This window comes from Diceros bicornis, chromosome 14 (genome assembly GCF_020826845.1).
Source record: "Diceros bicornis minor isolate mBicDic1 chromosome 14, mDicBic1.mat.cur, whole genome shotgun sequence".
Classification (NCBI taxonomy): domain Eukaryota; kingdom Metazoa; phylum Chordata; class Mammalia; order Perissodactyla; family Rhinocerotidae; genus Diceros; species Diceros bicornis.
This window is the reverse complement of record NC_080753.1, coordinates 28,484,059-28,507,639: the sequence shown is the minus strand read 5'-3', so window position 1 is coordinate 28,507,639 and position 23,581 is coordinate 28,484,059. Positions and strand designations below refer to the sequence as shown.

General features: G+C 51.8%; 1 protein-coding gene across 1 annotated transcript; it reads right to left on the bottom strand.

Moving 5' to 3' along the window:
* Positions 1-217: 217 nt before the first annotated feature.
* ETV7 (ETS variant transcription factor 7) lies at positions 218-21,518 on the bottom strand. The gene is made up of 8 exons (XM_058554495.1): positions 21,328-21,518; positions 19,652-19,787; positions 8,973-9,137; positions 8,423-8,548; positions 6,039-6,269; positions 4,487-4,629; positions 2,775-2,875; positions 218-2,661 (listed from the first exon to the last, which is right to left on the bottom strand). Exons 1-8 carry the CDS (start codon positions 21,331-21,333, stop codon positions 2,544-2,546), a joined length of 1,026 nt encoding a protein of 341 aa, XP_058410478.1. The 5' UTR covers positions 21,334-21,518; the 3' UTR covers positions 218-2,543.
* Between the last annotated feature and the right edge of the window lie 2,063 nt (positions 21,519-23,581).

Below are 23,581 nucleotides of genomic sequence, written 5' to 3'. Positions count from 1 at the left end.
TCAATCGTGTCTCAATAAAGCTGGGGAGAGTGCTGGATCTGGAGCTTCCTTAGGAGGGAAAAAGATTTTCTCGGCAAGAATCCGTATAATCGAGAAGATGGGGAATATGGGAGCCCATGCTTCTGGGTTAATGTTGTCAGCCACTTGACTGGATGGAGACAGTGACTTGGACCATTGATTTAATTAACGAATTTCTTAACATACTCACTTTTTTTCATAAATTATTTATTGTGAGTTTAATATAATCTGGCAAAAAAAGAAAGACATGGTTGGCTACTTTTTCAAATCATGAGAATACATTTCCTGCTTTTTAAAATTGTGAGGAAGTTCATTTTGACATATGTAGTTTTCAGCGACCTACCACTTTTCAGGAATCTAGTTGTGTAAAGTGGATATAAACCCAGAGCCTCACCTGGTGCCAGGTACACAGCAGGTGCCGATTAATGTGCATGGAAGGAAGGGCTGAATGAATCCCTTTATTCCTGGCACCCAGGTGTCCAGCCCAGGCCAGGGCCTAATGGGCCTAGGGAGGTGGGGAAAGGTGGAGCTCAGCCCAGGGCCGAGTGGAGAGTCCAAGGATCTGGGATCCGGGGCGGTGGACCCTGCCTGAGCCCACGGCCCATTCCTGGCCCAAAGAGAGGTCTCCTGCTGGGTGAAGACATAGTCCCTGCGATTGACAACTATTAACACAGCAGCAGGCAAATGCCAACATTGTAACCTAAAGAAGTGACTTACGACACCATCGTCTTGTTTAAACCTCCACATCTTGGACCCATGAGCAAGATGCAAGACAAGAAACATGGCAGCATTAGAAGCTAGCATGCTGAGTCCGGCTGTGTGACTTTGAGGAAGTCACTCCCCCTCTCTGGCCTCAGTTGCCTTATCTATAAAAGAAAGGGCTGGGCAAGTGGATTTGGGCGGTCCTCCAGTCCAGTTATGTAGTTCTGGGCAGGGGACCATGAGAAAAGCTATGGGGTGTGGGTTCATCCTAGAGCAAAGTTAGGGATGGAACAGTCCCAGGGGAGATGAGCGGAGGCAAGGATTTTCCTATTGACCCTTTTTGCCAAGGCCACCTGGCTGGCCCCTCCTGGGGTGGAACTGCAGAGAACCCCAGGCAGGACTAAGCCAGGAGTTTCCCTGCTCATGAGCGGTCACAGCTTTGAGTCCCAAAGTCCAAGACCCTTATCAGCTTCTCCCGTCAGTGACTCATGGCCAGCTCAGGCTCACCACACGGGGGGTTTCCTGACTCGCTGGAGGGGAGAGGCAGAGGTGGTTTCCTCCCTCCAAGAAAGAAGATGCGAATCCAAGAAGTTCTGTTTTCGATTCAGTGATAGCACCCCCTTCCCTCGCTCCCCCCACCTCCCTGGGAGGCTGCAGGGCAGAGGCTCTGGCCCTCAGAGGCCCTGGCCAGCACTGGGGGTTGGGGAGCAGAGGGGAGAAGCTGAACTAACAGGACAGAGGCACGCTCATGCTTTAGAGCAGTTTTTGGTTTGCAGAGTTTTCTTAGCTAACACAGATTAAGTGCTCCTCACAGAGCACCTCACAAACATTGTGTTAGGGAAGTTTTCTGGCAATCCTGTGAGATCAGGTCGGGAGTAGCATCCCCATTTCACAGATGAGAAACCTGAGGCTCCGGAGAGTGTAACAGCTGCCCAAGGTCACGTTGCAGATACGGGTATGCGAGCATAGGGAGCCACGCGGGGGAGGGGCAATCTTCACTGGGTCATAGCCACAGAGTCACCAAAGGACTGAAAACTGAGGACAAGGGGGTTGGGCCAAGGGAAAGGAACTGTTCAGCAAAGACGCTGAGGGCAGAGAGCTGGGGCCGTGGCCTCTGATGAGAAGCGCCTGATACATTCTGAGGCACTGACAGAAAACAGGTGACATCACTGGGTTGTGGAGAGGCGCCCGGCTCTGCAACCCTCTGCCTCCACTTCCTCATCTTTAAATCTCAGGGGGCTGGTGTGTGAACTGAATGAGAGAAAATCTAGGCAGGACCCTTAGCACCAGGCCAGGCACACAGCCAGCACCTCAACGTCAGGTATCGTTGTTGCTATTAGTACCGAGGTTGACAAAGCAGTCGTTCTTTTTTCCATTTCATGCATCAGCCCCCTGAGGGCGCATTTCCTGAGCATGCCCCTTTTACAGATGAAGAAAGCTGAGGCTCAGCGAGGGACCTCTGCTTCCCTCCTCTGGAAGCTGAAGGAGTTGTGCTGGATCTCTCTCAGCGCCCGGCTGTCTCTCCCAAGCTAGGCAGGTACCGAGGGGCAGGGCAGGGAGAGAGCTCACTCCCTGTGTCCCCACTTACCCCAAGGCTGCGCAAAGAATGATGCCCCCCATAGTGTCCTGGATGTGGGGCCTCCCAGTTCTCAGCCCTCCCGGGTCCCCAGGCAGCTCTGAGGTCCGAGACAACAGCTGTGATCCCACAAGTACAAAACCCAGCTGCCCTGGGAGGAGGGAGGAGGCGCCGCGCAGCCAGCTGCCGTCATGGGAGACTCAGTCTCTGCCCCATCGGTGCCTGGTGCCCGGAGTCCACGTGCTCCTCATGGAGAGACTTCCTGAATCTTCTCCTTGAAATCCAGCCTGTCCTGCTCCTGGCTCTCCAGCTCCTCCAGGCGGCTGCCCTTGTCCCGGATGATCTTCCCAGGTGTCTTCAGAAATCTGGAAGCCAGGCTCCAGCTGCAAATCAGCCCCTGCCCCAGCTGCAGGGGGCTTCCAGCCCACCCAACCCCAGCCCCGCTTCCCCTTTGCACCTTGGCCCCTAGGTGGCTCACCTGAACAGGAGTTTCTGCCCCGGTTCCTTCTTAATGATGTTCAGCTTATAGTAGTGGCGCAGGGCACGGGACATCTTCTCGTAGGTCATGTTCACCCGGTTCTGGAAGGCAAAGCAGCCCTGTGTCACCCCCACTCCACCCCGCTCCTTCCAGGCCTCGGTTTCCACACTGGGAAGGGAGCAGCTTGGACTGGATGGTTTTTTAGCCCCTCAGCCCAGGGTGCTATGAGGGTGTAGGAGAGTCCTCTTGAGTGTGGAAGGAGAAAGGCAGGGGAAGGTCGGGGAGAAATAATGGGATGGTTCTCTCACCCACCTGGGTGAGAACCACAGGGCAGGAGTGAATCGCAGGCTGCTTTTAAATAGCGAATGTCACAAGTAGTAACAAATAAAGATATATTTAGTTGAAGACACAGCACGGTGGGTGGTACGAGGACCTTGCCACCAGCTGCGTGACTTTGGCCAAGGCATGGTTTCTTCTCTCTGGGGGGTGGGCAGTACAGAGTAGGAGCAAAGAGACTAGGCTTTGGGGTCAATGAAGCCCCAGCTCCTCCATCTGGCAGCTGTGTGACCTCGGATGAGTTTCTTTACCTCTCTGAATCTGCTTCCCCAGCAATAAAATGAGGATAAAAACACCCGTCTCACAGATTTGTTGCGAGGATTAAATTAGTTAATCCATGAGCGCACGCATTAAATGGAATTGCTACTCTCTGGGCCTCAGTTTCCCTCCCTGTACTATACGGGGATTTGACCAGATAAGGATGCCCAAACTTTAGTCATCTGCATCCTTCCAGCCACCAGCACTACTGAGAGGCAACAAAATAGAGCAGAGCACAGAGCTACAGGGGCTGGGTTCAAGTCCCTGCTCTGTCACCTACTCGCTGCAAACTCTTGGAGAGGTTGATAAGCCACTTTGGGCCTCAGTTTCCCCACCTGATAATATCTGCCTCACGAGGTTCTTGTGAGGATTGAATGAGTTAATACACGTAAAACCCTCAGAGTAGTGCTGGGCAATCGAATGCTGTACCAATTTAGGAAATGCTTGTACTACAGATTATCATTACTGTCAACAGTTTTCTTTACAAGATTCATTTTTTTAACTTAAGCGAATTTATTTACAGACAAGGACAGTTGCTTTATTTCACCACTGTAAATCATGAGATTAGCATCGCAGTTAAATTTTTTAATCCTAATTCTTACTAAAATAAATACTTAATTATTAGAATTTGGAGTAAAGCACCCAGAACCCCCGGCAGACGCCATTTAGGTATGGGCGTTCCTCACGTTGGGAACCCTGGCCTCCGTCGTCCCCAGGCCCTTCCAGCCCTGACACCCGATGCTCCTGCGGGCACTGAGACCTGGGTTTCTGTCCCAGCTTCCTCCAGGGAACAGCTTCCTCATCTGGCCTAATGGCCCCATAGCATGCGATGCTCAATTCACGTAAACAAGCTCTGAAAGGCTCAAACGCTGAGCAAAGGTGGGATTAAGCGATTAGAAGGCAAGATCCCTGAGTTCAGGGACAGCCTCCATCCTCAAGAAGTAACTGCCTATCCCTCGGGATTTCCCAAAATAAAATGATCCAAACACTTCTGGGGCTGCTGGTGAAGCCCCTGTCAGTTGAGGACTGTCCCCTAGTGCTGAGGGGTCCACTCTGACCCCCTGCTCTGTCCTCTTCTTGATATGTTGAGACCATCCCGCCTGCTGGCTGAGGTTCACCTTGTGGTTTCCCCAAAGTCTGGCGAGCCCATTTGGATCCACAACTCGGAAGATCTTGGCGTCCTTGTCTTCCCACCTGATGTAGGGCTCGTACCTGGTGTCAGAGAGCAGCTGGTACACGTAATCCCACAGCAGCCGGCAGTCTGCAATTGAGCACAGGGGGTGCAGACGGGGTGCTTTCCCGGCGCTGTGAGCACAAGAAAGGGGTGCTGGGGCTCTCGGGGCTGGGGCCCAGGCGTGCGGCAGGATGGTGAAGGTGACGGTATTAACAGGAACAGCTACTCGTGGGGCTCATTACTCAGTGTCTCACTCAATCTCCCTAAGTCTAGGTCATCCCCAGGGAGAGAAGAGGAAATGGGTTCAGAGGGGTACAGACATATCCCAAGGCCCCGAGCTCCTAACAGGCAGGCAGAGCAGGGAGTCTGACTCAGCTCTGCAGTCACCAACGCCCCCCTCACGTGGGGACAGGCAGCGGGGCAGGCGGTGTGGGTGCTGGCCGGTGGCCGGAGCCCTGTTTCCAAGTCCCTCTCTGCCCCTGGCCCAGTCACTCAGCCTCCTGGATCTCTGTTAAACCAGATACATGACATCCAGCTTCTCGAGCCCCTAACGGGAGGTTCAGGAAAACCAAATGTACCACCACAGAAGACAAACGGCAGAGGAAGCCTGGGAGCAAGACCTAAGTCCCACTCCCGGGGCGGCCTGGCTGGGTCATTTCCAGCCAGTCACCCAACCTCTTCCAACCCAGTTCCTCATATGGGGTGACGTGAGGATTAAGAACACAAGAGATGAAAGCACCCTCAGCATGGTGCCTGGGACAGAGTAAGTGCTCAAGGAATGCTAAGTATTATTATTAAAAAGACCAAATCATCGTGTTTTAGTGATTCCCAGCCATTTCCAACCAAGAAGCCAGGCTTCTGCCTTCTTGTCTTAGAATAAATGCAGTAGCCCCGCCAGACTAGAAAACACCCTTTGGAAAGGCGGGCAGCTTATCTGTCAGTCTGTCTGGTTGCCCGTCTGTTAGTCAATCTTTTAACAACGAATGTGGAGTGGGAGTGTATCACCTGGTTAGAGCTCAGGCTCTGGAGCCAGACCCACCTGGGCTCACATCCTGCCACTTACTGCTGTGTGATCATGGGGAAGTCACTTAACCTCTCTGTGCCTCATTTTTCCCTATCTGTAAAATGGGGCTAATAATAATACCAACCTCAAAGAGCTGTTGTGGGATTAAATAAAGGCCTTAGAACCATGCCGGCATGTAGTAAGCACTCAACTATTCAAAAATAAATAAAGTTTTAAAGGGGGGAAACTTCATACCAATCTGACTGTCTGACTGTTGTGACTGGCTAAACTGTCGCTGTCCTGGGGACAGGGTGGGCTTGGCGACCCAGATTGTGGCCAGTACACAGGACAGTCACCCCACACCCCCACCACCCGGCACAGACCCTCTCACCCCCGAGATGAAAACAACCTTCCTCTTCTTCACCTGTGACCCCTCTGGGACTTGGCCTCAGCACACCTCCCTACAGGCGGGGGGACACAGCCTCCTACTCACCTGCAATCTTGCCGTCGATGGGGGCCTGCGGCACTGGGGGGCAGGGGCAGGCCCCCTCAGCCCTGCAGCCGAGCTCCACACAGTGAGGTAGGTTGAGGGACTCCTCCGTGCCGAGGGGCCAGCTGGCCAGGCCAGGGGCATCCAGGTGGCTCAAGGAGCTGGCAAGCCCCAGGTCTGGTGGCTGCTGCAGGAGGTCCCTTTGGGGGGCCACCTGAGAAGGCCCGGTCCCCTCTGCAAGCAGATGAGCAACACTGATTCTGTGGTCCTCAGCCTCCCCCAGTCCAGACCCCCTCATGATGTGCCTGGGAGCCCCGTGCGAGCACTCCTAATGCTCTTCCTCCATCCAGCCCCCGGTCAGAAGGTCAGGAAGGTGGTGGAGGGCAGGAGTGGGGGCCAGACAGCCTGGTGCGAACTCCAGCTCCCCGACAAGTAACTTGATCTCTCAAACCTGTTCCCTCATCTGTACAATCTGTTCACAAAGCCAAGGGGTGACAGAGCCAGGCCCAGAACACAGGTGCCCTGATTCTCTGTCCAATGTCCTCTCCATCCACCCAATAAACATTTGCTGAGCAACTTCTACGAGCCAGGCATTGTTCTAAGAATCTTGAGGACACATCACTGAACTCAAAAATGCCCCTGCCTTCATGGAGCTTATATTTGCAGGGGGTGGGGGCGTGGATAGATGATTAAAATTTAAAAAAATAGGGGCCAGCCTGGTGGCATAGCGGTTAAGTTCATGCACTCCACTTTGGTGGCCCGGGGTTCGTGGGTTCGGATCCCAGGCGTGGACCAATGCCCCACTTGTCAAGCCATGCTGTGGTGGCATCCCATATAAAATAGAGGAATATGGGGCACAGATGTTAGCCCAGGGCCAATCTTCCTCAGCAAAAAGAGGAGGATTGGCAACAGATGTTAGCTCAGGGCTAATCTTCCTCACAAAAAAAAAAATAGAAATAGTATACAATATGCGGGGAACTAAAGCACTATAAGGCAGATAGGGAATCCTGGGAAAGGTGCAGGTGCATGCTGGTCAGGGAAGGCCTCACTGACATGTTAACATTTGAACAGACACCTGAAGGAGGTAGAGGAGTGAGCTCTGTGGGTATTTAGGGAAGGGAATGCCAAGCAAAGGGAATAGGAAGTGCAAAGGCCCTGAGGCAGGAGTGTCTCTGGCTTGTTCAATGAACAAGGAGGCCAGCGTGGCTGAGCAGCATGAGTAAAGGGGAGATGGGTGGGAGAGGACAGCAGAGGGCGGGGAGGTCATTGTTGGGACTGTGGGTTTGACTCTGCGTGAGACGGGAGTCTCACGGGTCATATGGAAGATTTGGAGCAGAGAAGTGACATGACCTGATTTATGACTCTCTCTGGCTGCTATTGAGAATAGATTGCAGGAGGTCAAGAGCGGAAGTAAGGAGACCAGCGAGGAGCTTCTCCAGAGGTGATGGGGGCTGGACATGGCAGCAGTGGAGGTGTGTGAAGCGGTTAGATTCTGGGTAGATTTTGAAGGTAGAGCCAACAGGATGTGTTGACAGTCGGGATGAGAGTGGGAGGGAAAACGTGAGCAAAGATGACATCCAGTGTTTTGGCCCGAGCAAACTGGAAGGATGGAGCTGTGTTTTGCTGAAGAGGGAAGACTGAGAGGAGCAGGGTTGGGGGTGGGGGAGCAGGAGTCAAGCATTTGCTTTGGGAGCCGTTAGGGCTGAGACGCCTGTTAGAGACCCGGTGTGGGGCAGGCAGTGAGGGGTGCGCAAGTCTGGAACTCAGAGAGGTCCGGGTCATATGGGAACCATCGGCACTAGGTGGTATTTGACACCCGAGACCCGATGAGATTACCCAGGTCTGAGTGTAGACAGAGAAGAGAAGAGGCCCCCTGAGCCCTGGGGCACCCCAATGTTTACAAGTAGGGGTAAGGGGAGAGACCAGGAGACTGAGAAGGAGCGATCGCGGGCTGTCCTGGAAGCCAGGGGAAGAGTCTGGGGGAGGAGGGTGGCCACTGGGTTGAAGGCTGTGAGAGGTCACAGTGAATAAGGACTGAGAGGGGATGTGGACATCCCTATGCTCAGGTCCCTGGAGACCCTGACCAGAGGGGTATCCGTGGAAAGATCAGGAGGAAGGGAAATGAGACACCGCACAACAACTCTTTGCGGAAAGGAGAGCAGAGAAACGAGGAGACAAGAGGCAAGTCTTCTCAGCCAGAGGGCCGCAGCACCAAGGGCCACCGGGAGTGTCCCAGAGGGCAGAAGGGAGGTGAGGAGGCAGGGCGGGGAGGAGGGGGGAGCTCGGCCACATCCCTCCTCTCTCGCTGCTTTGCCTGGAGGAAGCCCTGCCTCCCAATGAGGCCCGTTTGGAGGAGGGTCTCAGAGCTCCGCGAAGAGCCGCCTCACCTTCCAGGGGGCAGGGGCAGTGCCGAGGGGGTATCTTCTGCCTGAAGGCCCCTCCGAAAAAGGGCCCACACACCAGGGCTCGCCGCTGGGTCTTGATGTACTGGAGCAGCTCATACAGGACGTCACCTGGGGGTGGGGGCCAGAGGGCAGGCTGCTGAGCATGCTGGTGGGGAGGGCCAGCGCCTTCCCCTGCAGTCACCTGCCTCTCGGGTGAGGGCGGTCCTGTCCCGTCACAAGCTTACAAGCTTCGTGCTGATGGGCGTGAGAGGCGGTAGCGTGGAAATGGGTGGGGAGACCAGGGCCACAGGGAAGAGGAGGGGAACGTGAGAAAGCAGGACAGGCCCCTGCGACCCTGAAAACAACCCCCAAAGTGGCTCCTTTACTGCAGATTCTAGCTGCGAATTACCGGGCAAACATCATGGAAAGAGGGGCGTCTGCAGTGCTGGGAGGGGAGCATGATGCTCCCGCCGACGCCCCCTCCATCTCCCTCCTGGGCCCACCCAGGTGTCCATCAGAACGTTTCAGAGGGAAGCCAGCGAGTCTCCCTGACCTGAACCTGGCGCGCGGAGCCGGAAGTCATCCTTGGTGAGGATGCAGAGGGCGCGGCCGTTCATCTCGAACCCGTGCTCCCCGGTGCGCTGCAGAGCGTACTCCTGCTCGGCCCAGCGCAGCCAGTGCAGCACATCCTCCCTGCTCCAGAGCGCCGGCTGGATGCCTGCAACGCAAGGACTCAGGCTGGGGGGAGGGCACGGGGCAGGGCGGGAGCTCTCCTCCCATCAATCACTCCTCCTCCTCCATCAGGCCCTCACTTGAATGTCACCTCCTCGGAGAAGCCCACCCTGAACACTCCATCTGAGCAGATGCTCTCCTGTCCTGCTCCTCACGCCCAGTCATTTTCTCTGTCACTGTGTCCTGTTCTTTTCCCTCCTGGTACCTTCCTTTCTTTGTAATTACATTTTACATTTAATAAAATTATGTGTTCGTGTTTATCATTATCTACGCATTAAGTATGTCATCACTTATTTATTTTTGGTACTCCTTCCGCTCTCCCCCTGGCCTGTTTTCCAATTATTCACTCAACAAATGATTAATGAGGAACTACTATGTGCCAGGCACTGGGCTGGGTGTGCTGGGCACACAGCTGTATGTATTCAGCACCTAGGACAGTGTCTGGAATAGTAAGTGCTCGATAGACGTGTGTTGAGTAACTGTGTGAATGACTGAACAGTCCTACGGAGAAGGTGTCACTGTTACTGTTTTCCAAAAAGTGACTCACCCGAGGTCACACAGGTAGCATGCGGTACAGCCAGGCCTGGATCCCGGGTGTCTGACTGCTGTACTCTTTGCTCTGTTGTGCCAACTCAGACGTGGGTTTACTTGGGGAACAGCCCAGAGGACAACGGAGTCTCTTACACCCATATTCAGATCATGTGTTCTCGTCTCTGGCAACACTCAGAGGGGTGGCCGTTTTCCTTTATTCCCCTGACGCTTCTACTCTGCCTGGCCTGTTATGCTCCTAACACCAATTCTTTACCTCACCATCGGGGTCGTGTTTAGCAGGGCCTCATTATGACGCACATGGGCCCCTGTGTCTTGCCTTCATGGGCCCCTTCCTCCACTGAAAAAATATTTTAAATTGTATTTTATGGCTGCACTGGTATAAAGAGGAGTATATTGTTATATATTAAAACATTTTCTTCTGCCTAAAAGTTCATTTTTTTCTTCTGATTTTAAAAGAATTGGAACATTTTCATGGGCCCTTCACAGCATTGGGCCCCGGCACTGCGATGGCTCGGCCTGGTGGTTCGCTCTCAGTGGGGCTTCTCCTCCCAAGAGCTTCTCGTCCCTCTCAGAACCCCCAGCCACGAGAGAGTGGGAGGAGCTCAGGGCTCAGGGGGTCCAGTCTGACATGTAGGGAAACTGAGGCAGAGGGGAGCAGCGACTGTCCAAGGCCACACCTTGGCAGTGACAAAGACTAAACCAACCTCTGACTGCCTTGTACCCAAGACAACACAAGAGACAATACTAGTTTTCATGTTTGAAGAAAAAATGATGTGCTTCACCTACTCATTCATCCATCAGCCAGTATCTAACGAGCACCGGCCATGTGCCAGGCACTGTCCCACTGCTGGGGACACAGCACAGAGCTGGGCTGGCAGGAGGAGGGACCCCAACAACCAATGACTGTCTAAAGATGATCCTGGTAAGCAGCACAAAGGGAAGGTACACTGACTACAGATGCAGAAAGCAGAGCAATGGAGCCCAGCTCAGGAGGAAGGAGGGGCTTCCCTTACTTTATTGTGGGACCTAAGGATGAATAAGCAGGAAGAATAAACGTCTGAAATTGACCAAAAAGTTATTCGAGGGGAAAAAAAATGGAGATGACAACTGGCCTTTATGGTACCACATACCACAAAGCCGTGTAATCAAGATCTGACGGCATTAACCTAAGATCAACAGGTATCATTGGAAAAGAAGAGGGAGGCCAGAATTGTGTGTACGTGAGTGTGTGTGAGCGTGTGCGCGTGTTCAAAGTTAATACGTGACAGAGGTGGGATTTTAATTCAGTGGGAAACGATAGTTAATTTAAAATACAGTAAAACCACAACTGGCTCTCCCCCTGGAAAAAAATATATTTGGACCCTCACCTCCCACATTCACAAAAATCCATTTCAGATGGATTAAGGCCTAGTGAACAGAAAAATAGAAACCTCAATCGAAGAGGAAATAGGAAGCCACATGTCCCAAACAAGGGTGGGGGAGACCTCAACCATGACGGGAAACTCAGAGGCTATAATAAAAAATGAAAGATGCATTTGGCTACCTTAATTTTTGTATGTGTGGCAAAAGATACCGTAAACCAAACTAAAGGAGGACAGATTTGGGGGAAATATTTGGAATGCAGATGACAGATAAAGGGCTAATGCCTGTCATAGGTCAAACAGCATCTCAAAATTGATTTTTTTTTAAAAGACAAAAATACTTGCCAGCAATTCACAGTGGCGCAGGATTTCTCAGCCTCAGCACTATTGACACTTCAGGCCTGATAATTCCTTGCAGTGGGGCTGTCCTGAGCTTAGCAGAATGGTTAGCAGCATCTCAGGCCTCTACCCACTAGATGTCAGCAGCACATCCCCCCACGAGTTGTGACAACCAAAAATGTCTGCAGACATAGCCACTTGTCCCCAAGGAGCGGGGAGCAAAATCACTGTCCGCTGAGAACCTCTGCAGTAGAGCAGATCCACTAATAACCATGTGGCAAGATGTGACCTCAACAGTCAGGGACAGGCACAGAGAAGGAGATGTCATTTTCATGATAATACTACACCTGGCAGGAATGCAGGGAAAAGGTGGCCCTGCTGGTGGAGAGAGAAATTTAGAGCGTCCGTGGGAGATCAGTCCCGTGGTTACAGAATTGAGATGTAGAAAGCTGAATGGTGTAAAACTTAGAGACCACACGATGATGACGTTAGGTGTCGGGGTGGGCCTGCACTGCCAGCCAGGGCTTGCGGGGCTCCGAGCGCCACTGGCAATTGCTTTATTTGTGGGGTTGCCTATTTCATGATATTTGAGGCTGTCAGCCTGAAGATTCAAACCTACAACTCCTGAGTGAGGGGTACATTTTCCTGTGTTTGGGCAAAGGGTGGGGATGGATTCCACACCCCTGTGGCTGCTCTGCCTCCACGAAAACACTAAAATCAAACAAAGAGTGGAAAACCCTGAACTTTGCAGATATTATCAACCACAGGTGTGGTCCTGCTCCCAGGTCCAGAGAGATGGGCAGGGGACTTCACAAGCTGTCTCTGAGAGACCCTGAGGTCCCACATAGCCCACAGTAGCATCTGGAAACTTGAAGCCTGTCATCTTCCTGGAGTGGAATTTGGTTTTTCTTTCATTACCTCCTGCTCTCTCCTACCCTCACCTTTCAGCCCATTGCTGCCAGCACCTCCAGTCTAATCAACAAAGAAAGGGGACCTTTTTAAGACATGTTCCTCATGTCTTCAAAGAATACTAAGGCCAAAAGGCTTTTCCAATAGGGCTTGAGCCCCAGGAAAGAACCAAGTTCCAAGCAGTGGGTTAGCCACCAAGGTCTCAATCAAACCCAGCAGCAGGTCAAAGCCCCTCACACCAGTCAAACTGCCACTTACTGGATCAGCCACCTGGCTCTGGGCCAAATCCCCAGGCTCAAGGTCTGGTCTAGCTCAGCCCCTTGCTAGCCAAGTCACCTCATAAGCCACTCACCCTTTCTCAGCCTCAATTTCCCCCTCTGTGAAATAGGATAACAACATTGCCCCTCTGGGCTGCTATGCTGTTTGCAGGGCAGTGTGGTGCAGAGGTTAGGAGCCCAGGCTACATGCCACACAACCCGACATTTCCATTCCTAAGTAAAGACCTAAGAGACATGGTGAACGAATCCACCGAAAGACACGTATTCGAATGTCCACAGTGGCTCTGTTCACAATAGAAAAGAACTGGAAACATCTCAAATAGCCATCAGCCAGAGAATGGACAAATTGTCATGTTTTCATGCAACAGAACGCTGCGTGGCAATAAAACAGAAAGTACAAACGACGGCTACACACAACGCGTGGATAAAGCTCAAAGCTGTTAAGTTGAAAGAAACAAGCCAGACATAAAACTACGATCAACAGTTTACTGCTAACAGACAGTGCTAATTTAGGGACAGAAATCAGAATAGGGGTCACCCTTTGGAGGGGAATTGACTGGGAAGAGACACAAGGGAACTTCCTGGGGCATGGAAACAGCTAGATCTTGATCTAGATGCTCTCAGCTACACGCGCCAGTACATACATAAAAATTCATGGACCTGTACACTTAAGATTTGTACACTGGATTGTATGCAAATTACACCTAAAAAAAAAAGTAACAGTAATAACATACAACAACAAAAAGTACCGATGATGGTGCCAGGCCAGTTGTAAATGACTCGAACTAAATGATTGTGTCTCAGTTTCCTTATTGTCATGAGGACGATGACAAAAACAGCACTGGCCACACAGGGCTGTCACGAGGATTCTATGAGATAATCAGTTTAAGACCAGTGTCCAGCACGTGGGAAGCGCTTTCCAAGACAAAGACAGCTCCTGCTGTTCAATGAGGTAACACGTGTAAAACGCTTGGCAGGGGGCCCAGCACACCCGAGACCTCAACACACGGTGGCTGGTGAGAGTTACCTAAGGCGCCGACTCCCGGAGAAGTCTCCCTCCCAGTTCTGCTATGAGCCTTGCTGGGTCTCCGCTTCCCAATCTAACCCCACCCTTGGGGCGCCACCTGCAGACCAGCCCATGGCTTCTCCCTCTCCCGGCAATGATCCACAATGATCCACTGTATTTTTCAGTTCCTTCATGTCAACCATCTTGGGCTCTCAGGACTCCAGCCTGCTCTTACCTTACTCTCCGTGTCCCAGCGACTTGCTCACTGGGGATTTCCAGCTTGGCCGGCTCCCAGCTTCGGGGACAGATCTGGGCAGAGCCCCTGGCTGGGGGAGCCGGAGGAGCTGCCTGTCCAAGACACAGCTGGAAGGCTCAGGTGTCTCCCTGAAGAGTCAGCACTCTGTCCCCACACTCCCAGAGCAGGGCTGGACGTGGGGGGTCCCCTCCCCGTCCTCGGCTGTATTGCCCTCCACTGCCCTCATAGATACTCCATAAACTCCATAACTCCATAAATTGTCTAAATGAGGGAGCTGAGCAAGCAGTGACGGGCCTGAGAGACTTGTAGGCATCCTGACCAAGCCCCTTTCCAGCCCCAAGCCCCTCCCAGCCAGGTCTCTCTTTCCAGCACCCCTCTCACTCTCTTGCTCAAGAAACTAACATGGCTCCCAACTATCAACCCCATCAAGTCAAAACCCGTCTGTCCAGTTTCAAGGCCCCCTCAAGCTGCCCCTCCCCACCTGATCAAAGCTATTCCCACTACTCCTCACCAATCCCCTGCAGCTTACTAGGTCAAGTGGCCTCCAGGAGCCGACTGGCCTCCAGAGCTAGACTAACTTTTAGCAACCAAATCAGAACTAACTAACAGCTGGCTTCTACCTATGGACAGGGTCCCCAGGAGGAACGCAGGAGACATGCAAAGTGCTTGGTTAGTCTCCTAAAACGGGAGTTGTCGTCTTCTGATGCTGGAGGCTGCTCTCAGAGCGAATGGCAGCTGTGGGGTCTGAGGTGCGCAGGTTCTAACACCAGCTTCAGCATTTCACTTGTGAGCGACTATGGACAAGATAATTCACCTCACTCTAAGGCCAGTTTTCACAACTGTAAGGTGGGGATAATAAAAGAATCTACTTTCCAGGCCTATTTGAGTGTATTTAATCAGACAGTGTACACAGACGCCCAGCACAGTGGCTGAGTAAAAACCCAAGAAATGGCCTTTATTGTGATTATCAGCATCTTCACTGGTCGAGCTGCCTGAAAACAGAGGGACTAGCTTGTTTCTCTGCCATGACGACTGCAGTTTAGCAATTACCATTGTCCTTAGTTGATTGTGTGTCACTGTCCAGAGTCCCCTGAAATCCATCACCCATTGCTTGCCCTGGCTGTCTTGGCCAATATTGCTTCAACCTTGGTAATGACACTCGGCCTTAGGGTCGGCACCTGACTGTGGGGGCAGGGCCAGTGCACACAGTTGTGTTGTGTCTTGCACAAAGGCACCGTCTGGGGGAGGAATAGGAGGGTGGGGGTGTGGCCAAGTCAGGCCCTGGCTGGGTTTGACCTGACTTCTTCCCAAAGAAGGAGTCAGCTTAGGGACAGGGAGGCTCTTTGTCCTCAATTGTTGGTTTGGGGAATCTTTGATCGGTTTGTCGTCTGCCATGTTCACTTTCACAGTCAGGTGAGGGCACCACTGCCAATAGTCACAGCTTCGTTTCTAGCCTCCATCCTCCCCGCTCCACTGCCTCTCTCTTTCCAGCTGCATCCATCTGACTTTCTGCTTCCAATATGCCAGGATCTAGGGCAGCGTTTCTCAAAACATTCTTTTTTTTGAGGCAACATTGGTTTGTAACATTATATAAATTTTAAGTGTACATCATTATATTTCAATTTCATGTTTGTCTCAAACCATTCTGACTCAACCCACAGTAAAAAATACATTTTATACCATGACCCACACATGCATATAGATATAAATAGCCAAATCAAAGTATTCATGAAATCACAGCTACCTTCATTATTTATGATGTACTTTGATATGTTCTATTTCATTATGATTTTGTGTGTGTGTGTGTATGTGAGGAAGATTAGCCCTGAGCTAACATCCAATGCCAACCCTCCTCTTTTTGCAGAGGAAGACTGGCCCTGGGCTAACATCCGTGCCCATCGTCCTCTACTTTATACGGGACGCCGCCACAGCATGGCTTGATAAGCGGTGCATCGGTGTGCGCCCGGGATCTGAACCTGCAAACCCTCGGGCCGCCGCAGCGGAGCGTGCGCACTTAACCGCTATGCCCCCGGGGCGGCCCCTCTATTTCATTTTTTAACAGTACTTATCTTGACTCCTAAACTGATTTCACCTCCTTAGTGAGTCTTGACCAACACTTTGAAAATCACTATCAGGACTTAGCTGCATAAAATGAGGTCCTTGAACGCACTTCCAGCAGCAGCCGCACGGCACAGGAGTTTATGAGAGATGCGGAATCTCAGGCCCCACTGCAGACCTGCAGCATCAGAGTCTGCATTTCCACAAGGCTCCCAGAAGACTCACGTGCACAGGAAAACTTGAGACACTCTGGTCTGGGATACCCGGAGGCCACATTTGTGAGAGTTCTATCTAGTACTAAAATAAGTGCCGAGGACTCTCTCATCGGTGAAAGATGTGAACCTGAGCAGGGGCATGAAAGATCTGCTGGTGCTCCCCAAGGGCCCTTTTCTCTTGTTGTACACTGCCAGGGAGCTGCAGAGGGGTGCCACCCCTCTGCCCGTGACATCTGAAAATCAGAGGTGGCACTGGACATCTCCTCCTGTGGCCTAGTCACAGCCAGGAGCTCTGAAAGTCAGTTTCAAAACACCGAGATGTCTCAATCCCCCTACACCCAGCAGTGGAAAGTTCATGGAGCTTTTTTCCAGGAATAAGCTCCTGGAAAATGGAGAGACTTAGGACCTGGGTGTGAGGCCCTGCCTGGCCATTAGCACCACAGATGACTCTTGTTCTCTGTCATCGAATGAGGCCGTGCCGGTGACCATCTCTAAACTGCCCCCTCTTAAAATCCCCTGAGTTGTCCCTTGAGGTGGCATCACCTCCTCCCTGTGACCTCAGGCTGGGTCCTGCAAGTGGTCCTAGGGCCTGCACCGCCCTGCCTCACCCCAGCCTGGGCAGACCGTCATGGATGCAGACCCGGGGAGGGGAGGTGCGAATCCTCTTTCCCTGTCCACTTGCACAGAGGGAAGCATGGCTGTGAATCTCCTTTTCTGAGTGGCGGGCACTCTGCTGGAGCCCCCGTGGATCCCACCCCTCCATCCCAGCCCACCATCTGTCACTAGACATTGCAATCATCCTTAGAGTGGACTTTCCACTGCTTGACTGCACATCTTTGTTATTTCAGGCAAACATGGCAAAGTGAGCTCCGGCGGGAAATGGCTTATGTGCTCCATGTGGCGCCGATTCACAAAGGCAAGCAAGATTGGTTTTGTCTGTTCACCTTCCCGCAGAGGCAAATCAGCCCTGATGACTAGAATGGAAGCTGGAGGTGGAGGAGGGAATGGGGTGGGCGACTGGGAATAAATGTCAGAAAGATGCCCAGCGATGGAAACCCAATTTCCAGAAATGTGAGAAGCAGGCTGACATCATCCCAGCCATCTGAAAGGTCAAACCCTCATTGGGTGTCAGCAGTTTGCTTATTGAGGATGTTGTTTACAGGAAAATGAGTCATTTAATGTGCCCTATCTTTTAAGACTGTTAGATATTTACCAAGGGCAAGAACTATGTTGTCTGAATTTTTTCAGAAGTAAATATGAGTCATGGAATCTAAGACGAGAAGGACAGAAGACTCTGTTGGCGCCCCGCCCGTGGCCCTTGCTCTCACCTCTACCCTCTGAAGGCGGCAAATGCCAAACGCTGGCACCTGACTGCACTGACTCAGCCAGTGTCCAGGGCGCCTGGGAAAGCTGGGAGTCGACAACCCTGGTGGCAACACTCATCCCATCGTGCATGGGAAGTGGGTAGATGACGACCAGCTGCCTTCCCCCTGGGCTGGGATAACTCAGGGTATGCTCTCACTGTCCCCCAAGGTCCCCATTGGGACTGAGCTCCAGCTGCCCACAGTGCCACCTGGCCCGAGAGAACACTCTTGGCTTTCCTTCTCTCCTCTGTGGGGGAGTGTTTCAGAGTCTACTTCTGGAAAATTCTAACCCAAGGCAATAGGACTAGTACTTCAGGAGCTCTAAATAGGTCACAACGACCCTGCATCCAGAGTTGAGTAAGCAGGGAACAGGCTGGCTCAAGAGGGGAGGAAATTCCCATCACTGGAAATGTGCGGGAAGACTTGGTGACTATCTCAGAGGGGCCCCACTGATGGGGGGTTCAAAAAATTAAAAGGCTTGCATCATTGTATTTACCAAGGTGGTGACTGAACTTCCTAAATCCCCACTGCTCTTCCCGTACCCTCTCACCCAGTAACTTTGAGCTAGGTTCCCAGGGGGAAGGGACAGGACTGAAGGTTACATGACCTTGGGCAGAACACAACCTCCTGGGCCTCCATCTCCTTATTTGGGATACAAAGGAGTTACCTGAAGGGACATCTAGGGTCTCTACCAGGGCAAGCCGATTGTGGGATTGGTCTTTGAATACGGGGTGGGGGGAGGCAAGAGGGAACAATCCAGAGGGCCCTGCAGAGAAGACTCTCCCCCTCTGAGGCTCCATGTCCTGAGCTGCCCTGAGGGGACTGATTAGATGACCTGTAAGATCCTTCTCAGCAGCAACATTCAGGGCCTCAGGTCCACCTCAAAGTCCTGTTTTTCCTCATCACCACGGCTTGGGCTGGGAATGGAGCCCAAATCCTACTCTCTGTGTGACTGTTGCCAAACACCTCCTGGAGCAGCCCTGAGCCCCAAGCTACCGGTCAGGGTTGGCATCTGGACGAAACGAGGCAACAGAGATTCCTTACAGAGCTCCCCACCCCCTCCCCAAATCGCACTGCCGCTGGGGATCTCTTGTGTCCGTTGAGTCCCCGCCTTCCTTCTAACAGTGAAAAGACAGGCTCTGTTCCCCGTTAAAAGAATGCCAGGGAGTGGACGGCAGAAGTATTTGGGGGCAACAAGCTCTTCCCAAGGGCTGTGAAGTCATGCCCCACAGTCTGCTCAATCCTGTTGATGGCTCAAAAAGCAGGCTGTGGCCAGAAAATCGGAAGGATTTGAAATCAATAAAGCAGTGTTCCAGCCACCGGGCCAGCAGAGCAGGAAGTGGCCTGGATGCTTTACAACCCAGGTAAGATGTGCCTGCCCCAAGATCCCGACCCAGATTAAAGATCCCACCGGCAGTCAGCTAGCCGCCTAGCCTATGATTTCCATGGCTTAGGAAGTGCACTTAAACACCTCTTAGAAGATTATCAGCAGGACCAAGGTTTGGCCTTAGCATGGAAAGCCTGTGTGATCCGGAGCGTGTCATTTAGCTTTTCCACCTCTCAGCTTTGCCATTTGAAACAGGCTTAAATACATTAATCTACAGCCTGCTCCATGGTGATGAGTTTCCTCCGGCAAGAGCATTACTTAGGGAAATAAAATGAAACAATATGGCCAATACGTTTCCCATGGTTATCTCTGGGTGGATTTGATCGTTCTATATATTCTTCTCATGCTTCTCCGCCATTTCTCAATTTTTGACAATAGGCATATGTTACTTTTATAACAATAAAAGTTAAACATAATTATTTAAAAGAGGGCTCTACGTACACACAATTGTTCACTGTTTAGCCCCGTCCAGCTTCCTCACTGGCAACGTCTCCAATTCTTTGTTTTTAGGCTGGAAGGGACCCAATAGCTCATCCATCTTAACCCTCCTCCAACCAATGAGGAGACTGCCCACCCTCACGCACGGCCGTATCAGCTTTACTCCCCACAGGGAGAATTCACATTTACCGCCTCTGACTTCCTCACCAAGGCAAAGTTAAAGAAAATCTAGCAAAGAAATAGCAAATGGAGGGAAGGCAATTCCTTAGATCAAGAGGTTTATACATCACATTTATGTCCTTTAAAAACATCTGCCTTTCTCCTCCCCTCTACTCACGGAGTCTTCCTGGCAGCTTGCAGATTCCCCCCTCGCCCAGCAGGTTCACTCGAGAGGCACATCTGGCTTGGGCCTGGGTGCCTGGGGATGGTGTGGCTGCCTCGGGGCTCACAGGAGAACTGGCCAGTGCTCCCTCCTAGAGAGAGGAAAAGCCAGGGCAGTCAAAGACGAGCATCTTGGTGAAGGCTCGGTCATCCTTAAATGTATCAAGAGTTTTTTTTCAAAGGGAAAGAGCATCCATCTCCGCATCTACCTTAAAGGTAGGAACCACATATGTCTTCGGCTTGGGACTATCAACATCTTGTACAGAGTGGACACTTGATAAATTACATCTTTCCAATTCAAGCTTTTCATGCATGTGCCTAACCCCACCAGAGGGCTCCCCTGCCATTCTTGACTTGTAGGCTGGAAATCTGAGGGCCTGGGACTCACTGGAACCTTGGTAAGAGGACACAGGGAACCTGAGGGGCCAGGATAAAAAGACCTTCAATCAGAAATAAACAAACAAGTAAACACTATTTTCAAAAGAGAAAAAGAAAAGATAAATTTCTGAATACCAAGATCCCACCAAGGGAAGTCTGTATCTTTACGATTTTAGAAGCAGCCCAGCCCCCAGAGGGGATGTGGCTCATCCATCAGGAGGAGGGGATGAAAAGAGTGACAGGATTTTGTACAAACAGGGGGATCCTTGGGGCTCATGCCCAGCCATAGGCTGTCACATCGTGAAAAGTAAAAGTGAAACCAGTCCCAGCAAGGGTCACTTTCTCACTCTAGGATCTTCAAGAGCATTATGGTCATCTCTTGGTGTCTGAGGAGGGCCATCTGCAGAAAGACTGTGGATCTGGAGCCGGCACAGCAAACTCCAGAAGCCTTGGCCACTGCAGAAGAGGTACTCCCTATCGGGGTAGTTCTCACTGCATTTCTGGCCAGCGCCCCACTCCCCTGCCCCCCTGCCCCCCTGCCTCAGTTGGTGCTGTCTCCCAGGTAACCCAGCATCAGAGGCTGCCGCCGGGCAGTGGGGGTTTGCCAAGCTAGAGAAGGGGCTCAAGGCCTAGGACTTGCAGGAAGCTCCCTGTCTGCGCCTCCATCCTCTTCCAAGCATGAGGAACGGGGAATTCCGGGCCTGCCACTGCCTGGAAAACTCCAGCCAGGGAGGCGCTGAGGGTTAGAGCTCTGGGTTTCAGCACGAAGGCCAGGGAGAGGTCTGATAAAATTAGGATGTGAATGTGGATCTTAGAGAGGCGGGAGTGGAGAAAGGCTGGAGGTGGGAAGGGGGCCCAATTCTGGGGGCAGTTCTGAGGCTCCTAGGGGAACATGACAAATGGAGGGGGCAGTGCTGAGGAGGGGAGGCCTGTGTGGTGGCCTTTGCCAGCTGTGAGGGTCTGGCTTGTGTAGGGGCTTCACATCTGGTTGCTGTAGGGATGAGGAGGGGGTAGGAGGAGCAGTACGTAACACAGAGGGTTTCAAAGAGAGAGGGAAAGACTGGAGGTGAGTGAGGTGGAGGAGCGCGAGGGGCGGTGAAGGATGGATGGTGAGGTTGGGAACGTGTTGGAAAGTAAGATTCCAGCCAGGGAAAAGATCTGATAAAATGGGTATGGAATTTGAGGTGGTGGAGAAGGGATGGGGAGCAGGTGGCTCCGCGTGCGCGCTGCCTGGTTCGGCCATCGGGCTCTTACCTGCATTACAGGTGGAGGCGAGGGAGCCACTCGGCCGGCCGTCGTGAGCGCTCCACTGGCTGCGGCTGCTGGGCCCTAGGCTGGCGCTCTCAGGCGCTCCTTCCCCAAACCCCTAACTTGGCCCCGAACACTGAAAGGTCGCGTGGGAGGAAATTCTTTCGAGAAGCGCGGCGTAGCCTGCGCTTGGGTTCCCGGGGCGAGCAGGCGCGCAGGGCTCTCCGGTAATCGCTATCCTTCCGGGAAACGAAAACGAAAGAGCGGGATCCGCTTCCCCTACGGCCCCGGCGGGCTCGGGGGAGGGCAGGGGCTGGCCCCCGCGGGCGCAGAGCCCCAGGGCTCTGTCCCCTCGCCGACAGGGAGGCGTTAGTCTTGCTAGCATCCTTCCGCCGGTGGACAGCCCCTCGGGGAGCCTGGCCCTGGCTCCCAGGGGGACGGAGGAGGGGTTCTGAGGAAACTGGGGAGCCGAGGGAACCCCTGGTCCTGCGCTCCGGGCAGCGACAGACCAACTTCATGTCACCCTTGTGCATCGCGCAGATGGATGAGAGGGGGCTTCCCATGCTGTCTGCCTGGACCAGGTGCCTTTCCCCTTAGGAGGTGAGTGACCTTCCTAGCCCAACCCGGCCGCTGCCTGCCATTTGGCGTTTGGCCCACCGGAGGCCCCACCGCCCTGGGTCCAGCGCCACCGTCAGAGCGCCTGTGGTGCTCCTCCTGACCTAGACCTGAGTACTCAGTGGCTCCCCACTGGCACCTTTCCCCAGGCCTCTGGCTGTGCCAGGTGTGGCGCCCATCTGCCCATCACCCATGTGCACCTGCCTCAACTCCCCCTGCCTTGAGGGGAAGCCGAGAGAGGTTGTAAGCACTAAAGCAAACCCACCACCTGCCAAAGAAAAGGAGGGAAGAAGCCTTAATAACCTGCCAAAAATCTGAGGGTGTAGATGCTGTTATAAAGAAGGCTTAGCACTGATATTTCATGAGCTCCTAGAAACCAGTAAGAACAAGCCAAAAACCCAATAGAAAAATGAGCAAAGGATATAAATAGACAGTGCACATGAAACAAAAAGCCAAATGGCCCCTGAACATAGAAAAGGATGCTCAGACTCACTCACTATAAAAGATGTGCAAATTAATTATTGATATCACTTTTTACCCATTAATTTGTCAAAAATTCAAAATTTTAATAACATAATCTGCTGGAGAGGCTGCGAAGAACAGGCTTCACTGGATGTATAAAGTGGTACAATCCATGGAGAGCAGTATGGCAGGATCTAGCAAACTCACGGATGACATGCACCCTTCACCCAGCAATCCCATGGAAATTTATTCAACAAATATACCTGTACCTATTCAAAATGTACATGGCTATTTATTTCAGCATGGCTCATAATGCCAAATGATTAGAAACAACCCAGGCATCCATTAAAAGGGGGATGATGAAATAAATTATGGTACATTTGTTTAGCAGAACGCTGTGCAGCATCTGACCATGAGCTCTCTGAGGACCATGGCACACTCTCCAAGGGGCAGTACAGCATAGCAGTTAGGGACCTGGACTCTGAGGACAGGCAGCCTGGCTGGGAATACCAGCTATGTCACTTACTGGCTGTGTGCCCTTGAGCAAGTTAGTTAACCTCTCTACTGCCCCTCTCTGCTAGCTATTATCTCTGTCTCCTTAACCACAAAATAGAGCTAATAACAATACCTGTCTCAAAAGGTTGTTATGAAGAGTAAATGAATTAACATTTATAAGATACTAGAACAGTGCCTAACCACCATGCTAAGCAAAAAAATCAAGGTACAGAACAGTTTGTATTACATGACACCTTTTGTGTGGAAATATATGTATAAATTTTTTTAACTGGTATTTGTAAAGAAATTCTGGAAGGATACATAACAAACTAATAAACATAATTAGGATTCAGGGTAGAAAATAAGAGCAAGGGTTTTCATTGTAAACCTTTTTATATTGTTTTGATTTTTGAACCATATGAATAAATACCTATTCAAAAGAATTAAATAAATAAATAAGAAGGAAGTTTTAGGACCTGTTCCATGCCAGCAAGCCAAAACCTAGGTGATGATGGAAATAAATAGGCATTGCCTGAGACAGACTAAAAAAACGGGGACATCTCCCTTGGGAAGGACAAAGGGCATGCAACATATGATCAAAGTCTACAAAATGATGAACCCATATGAGCAGGAATAAACGAAATCCCTCCTTCACAAAAGAAATATGCACGGGTGTTTCATGCTCAAT